General features: G+C 34.3%; 1 protein-coding gene across 1 annotated transcript; it reads right to left on the bottom strand.

Moving 5' to 3' along the window:
* Window positions 1–396: 396 nt before the first annotated feature.
* On the bottom strand, window positions 397–3,493 carry LOC126810900 (uncharacterized). The gene is made up of 3 exons (XM_050536259.2): window positions 2,906–3,493; window positions 2,604–2,676; window positions 397–2,115 (listed from the first exon to the last, which is right to left on the bottom strand). The coding sequence occupies exons 1-3, from the start codon at window positions 3,465–3,467 to the stop codon at window positions 1,296–1,298; spliced, it is 1,455 nt and encodes a 484-aa protein (XP_050392216.1). The 5' UTR covers window positions 3,468–3,493; the 3' UTR covers window positions 397–1,295.
* Window positions 3,494–5,021: the final 1,528 nt, after the last annotated feature.

Genomic DNA, 5,021 nt, shown 5'->3' on the forward strand with positions numbered 1-5,021 from the left:
ATTTTATTGTCACTAATATGGAACTCATAATTTTTCATTCAGAAATAATACAAATACCATATTTCAATCCTCTAAATTACGAACTCAAAACCACAGGAGGGATATCAATCAGTTTGGGACTAAGAGACGTTAATCTTTATTTATGTGGATACGTATGCTATGTGAGGGTTGTGTAATTTGACAAGGGGTCTTTGCGAACATTAATATTTTGTCCATGTACCGTGATTTTTCATCTCAGCATCACATGCGCCATCCTTGGCAATTGGAAGTCGAGCTTGGCGTGAAATACTGGAGACGTCTGTTCTCGCCCATATACAATCCAAACAATAAATAACAAATAATATGCATTAAGCCTGTCGCAACGCTGGATCAGATGTTTATTGAATTATTGGTACATAATAATAACAGTTATTAATAGATATTATACTAAATGCATATATACAATTGTTAATATAAATATTGTTAGTTACAAAAAAACGGAGATAAAAATTTTATAAGACAAATATAAACCTATGAACCTATTCAACCCATTACATGACAAACATACTGTTATACTTGAAGTTATCAAGTCGACGACAGAAGCCAGAATGACACTTATAGACAAGCACACACGTGCATGCCACATCTAATTAATATTCATGTGTCATTACCGACGAACAGGCAACTATTTTCAGCTATACGCTGAAACGCTTAAAAATAAATATATTCGCGTAAATACATATGAATGATATATATAAATATATTAAGGTGTGGAGAGGGTGGCTATGAGATTGATAGTCTTTCTAATACATTGTTTGGCGCGAAATCAACTACTAATTATTAACATCCACAATCCTCCATCACACACACGCGTTAAACTTTCGTCTTTATATCACTTTTTCACTGGCATATTTTATAATTTTATGGTGTTATTATTAGGATATAATTATATAGCACATCTTTTATGTCAAGATGCGCATTACATGAATGTGCATATAACAAAATGAGAGAATAAAATACAAAACATTAAGTATTGGGCAGTATTGAGTAAAATGTCCAATATGTAAAGTAACAATAATGATAAAATAAGGTAAACTTAGATAAAAGCCCGGGTGAATAGATATTCTTGATTTTGACTTAAAAACAGAAACTGATGTGACTTGTCTCATATCAAGGGATATTTTGTTACAGGGCTACGGTGCTCGTACCGAGTCTTTCGCGCGAAAAGCAGTAGACCACTACTGCGTAATTGTATGTGTCAAGAAGGTATACATTTAGTAAATCTGAGTTTCTGATAGTCGTGTCATTCCTTCTGGTTATAACGCCGTTGATTCTACAGTACGTGTGTCTGTTGCTGAATTCAAGGGGTTGTCTGTATCCATAGTTGATGTCTCTTGAAGTATATTCGTACTTTCATTTAGTGCGGATTCGTTATCCTCGGTAGTGGCTTTGTTCTCTATGTCATCTTTAGTTTCTGTTGTACTAGAATCGCCGACCTGTTGCTTCTTTGGTTTATTTGGTACAGCGTACAAAACATCAATACTGTCTTGACTATGTTCTGGTTCATGGTTCCCTTCCTTTATAGGTTTGTTAACGACAGCATACAAGTCCTTTACATCAACTGGTAAAATTGGTTGTCGTTTAGACTTGTGTTTTGGGTTCATGCTACTTGGTATAGATTTGTGTTGCTCCATCTCCCCAGTTGTAGTGTTTTGTTGTTTAGTCGTCTTTGGTGTGTCGATATCAGCCAGAGTATAATGATCGATAACCGAATCATCATCCGTCACGTGATTATCTCCAGCAGAGGCATCCTTTGGAAGCTTTTGGGCTTTAGTCGTCTTTGGTGTGTCGATATCAGCCAGAGCATAATGGTCGGTAACCGAATCATCATGAGTCACGTGATTATCTTCAGCAGAATCATCTCTTGGAAGCGGTTGAACTTTAGCAATTCTACTGTCATAAACATCAGGAACAACAGCATAGTGACCATTGTCGTCACTGGAAGTTTGATTAATGGTATTTTTGTTGTTATGGATAGTATTGTTTCCATAATCAGACTCATCGTCTGTAAAACCAGGATTTATATGTTCCAAGGGAACGTTAGGTGGATTATTTTTTCTTTTCTTCTTTCGTATGCTAGAAAATAAAAATATACGTAACATGTATTTAAATTGAAACAATAAATGAAGTAGGGTTTAACGTCCTACTTTTCTGTACCAACCGGGCCAATGAAGACGGACACCAGTCATACAGTGTGCTCTGAGGAAAATTTTGCCCAGACAGCGGTGTTTTGGTCAATGCTCTTAATCGAATTCAAACTGTCAAGGGTAATATTACCTACACACCAATGTGTACACAAACGAAATTCGTTTTTCCTTCTATCCTAACGCCTTTTCCTTCTTAGGCTCTTCGTTTTGCACAGTCAGATTGAAAATCACTATACAACAAGAGCTAAAGGTTCATAGACTGTCATTATCGTGTGTATTTGTATATTGAATTTCCTTTAAATTATAAAGATTGAATTTTTAATTGAATGCTCTTAAGACCTCACCCTTTAAGTGGTTAATTATTAAACAAATATGTTAAAAGTTTACTAATGGCTATGAACATAATTATGTACTTACCATATAATAATTATAATGACAATAATGATGATGACAACAACTCCAGCCGCTACCCCAATAATGATATATTGAACTGCAAGTCAAAAAATATTGTTTATAATACGTTCGTAGAATATCTTAATTTTGTTTCGGTGAATATTAAGGAAAAATGTTTCGTCAATATTTTATACCGAAAGTTTAGTTTTGATATACATGTATTACAGATCGTGCACATCTGTCAGAGAATTTCGTGATATTCCCATTCTTAAGATTCACACTAACTCATAGTTCTAAAGAAATGTCAAAAGAAAGAGGGTGATTACCTTGTGTGTCTGATAGACCATCTGGAGCTACGTATAAAGTTGTTGTTTCAGTGGATGTCTCTTCAGATCCTGTATAAGAAGAACTTGGATTTTTTGTCATTTTTTCAACTGATGTTGATGAATCGCTGGCCGATGCCATAACACTGGATGTTGTTGATTCACCACCAGTCTGCGAAGTGCTTGCAGTGGTACTGGAGTCAGTAGTTAAAGCTGGGTTAGTAGTCATAAGCGAGGTACTTGTTTTGGAACTAGGTGGCATTGCTGAAGTAAGAGTCGTAGTCGAGGATATGGGAGTTGGCGTTGTTGTTGATTCTCTAGCAGTTTCCGAAGTACTTGTAGTGGTACTGGAGTCAGTAGTTAAAGCTGTTTTGAAACTAGGTGATATTGCTGACGTAAATTTTGTAGCCGAGGATGTGGGAGTTGGGGTTGTTGTTGTTGATTGGATTGTTGTCGTAGTAGCTTCACCCTTTGTGGAAGAGAATGAAGTAGTACCTGTTGGTTGCTGAGTTGAGAGGCTATTGGGTGTATTACTAGTTGTAGTGGCTGGGGAACTCTCTATCATTTTGTTGCAAGATACACTTACATTAGTGGCTTCAATGATAAAACCAAGTAAAAATTACACACTAATTAAGTAGATAAGATAGAAATGAAATTGGGTTTAAAGTCCTATTTTATGTATCAACCGGTCTATTGAATTGGTAAGACGGAATAGAATCTTGTATAAAGGGTTATAAAGCGAAAAGATCTGCCGTTCTCTTATAGACACGCATTTATCATGTTTCTGTCATTGTGTTAATATATGGATAACTTGCACAGAAGTAATTTAATTTTGAAATAGACGATCGAGACTGTAATGTGTGACTGACACATGTATGTCTTGGAGTATTTTAGCATTTATAATGATTCTTTGGTGCTATTGGAAAGGAATCACTTCCCGACAGATTCTCAGACGACGCCATCTCGAAAACTAAGTAATTATCTTTCCAAAGGCGAGAATATATTATAGACAGATGAAGTAAACTTTCTATTACCTGAATTAATCCGAACACATCGTGTAAAATTGGAAGTTGGCTGAATTTCTTTCTCTAGTAGTATATCAAGAGTTTCTTTATATTTGAGATAATATGGAAGTGTGGCTGTATTGACTCCGCAGTAAAATCTCCCTGTTGTTTGTGGGTTAGTAATAGTTAAGGTATATTCACACCAATTTGAACTTCTTAAAGAATCAAATTGAACTTGTGTGGTTGCGTCTTGGTCAGTTTGTATTAACTGTAGTAAACAGGAACAGTTATCAATATTATCTTTAGGTTGTATATTAATGTCTAGATATAATAAGGATCCTGTCTTCTCTTCATCACCACAAATTTTGATTGCTGAAAAAAAAAAAAAAACACGGGTAATTTTCTGTCGCCTTTACCTATATTACGGCAAAATAAAATGAATTATTAAGAAGAACAGAATTATTATTTGCATGCAGGGCATAGCATACAGTTTAACTCAAATATCGTACACACTAATTAACACATCTGATACTACATCCCTGTTTAGCATTCCAATTTTATAAATATATTTGTAGTTAACTTTCGATTTTCTCGATACTCGATTTTAGAAGTAAACTTTCGATTTACTCGACTTTGCCTTTTACTCCATACTCCGTCTGTCTTAGACAGACTATTGTACTCAACATTCTGCAGTATTCTTAAGTTTAGATAGGGAATACACAGGGACTGTTTAACAATACACATATGAATTCAACCAGCAAAATACAAATTCGAGAGACGAAATAGAATTGAGACAGAAAAAAATAATACTATACCATCTTTAGATTCACATCTTTCGCCTGAAAAAGGATTTTTCATAGAAATATTAAACTGCCCTAAATTAAATTGTTTTTTACGGTTACAAATTTACTGTTTTATGACATATAAATATACACGTATAATTATGATAGTGATTACTTATGTACGTTTATCAATTCTTATATTACAGTTTAAGAACCTTAGTTTTAATTACATTATTCAATTTGAATATCGTGTCGTATTATAAATATATTTTAATCAAGGACAATATATACACACTTACCGTATATCATTGGTAAAATTAACAGCATTACCCA

This window comes from Patella vulgata, chromosome 2 (genome assembly GCF_932274485.2).
Source record: "Patella vulgata chromosome 2, xgPatVulg1.2, whole genome shotgun sequence".
Classification (NCBI taxonomy): Eukaryota; Metazoa; Mollusca; class Gastropoda; family Patellidae; genus Patella; species Patella vulgata.

Bases quoted from the DNA above. Each gene is read 5' to 3' on its own strand.
- LOC126810900 (XM_050536259.2), bottom strand. From the start codon at position 3,467: ATGATAGAGAGTTCCCCAGCCACTACAACTAGTAATACACCCAATAGC. The intron at 2,677-2,905 runs GTAATCACCCTC...TTTGACTTGCAG, and splicing joins TGGTCTATCAGACACACAAG to TTCAATATATCATTATTGGG. The intron at 2,116-2,603 runs GTAAGTACATAA...TTTATTTTCTAG, and splicing joins GTCATTATAATTATTATATG to CATACGAAAGAAGAAAAGAA.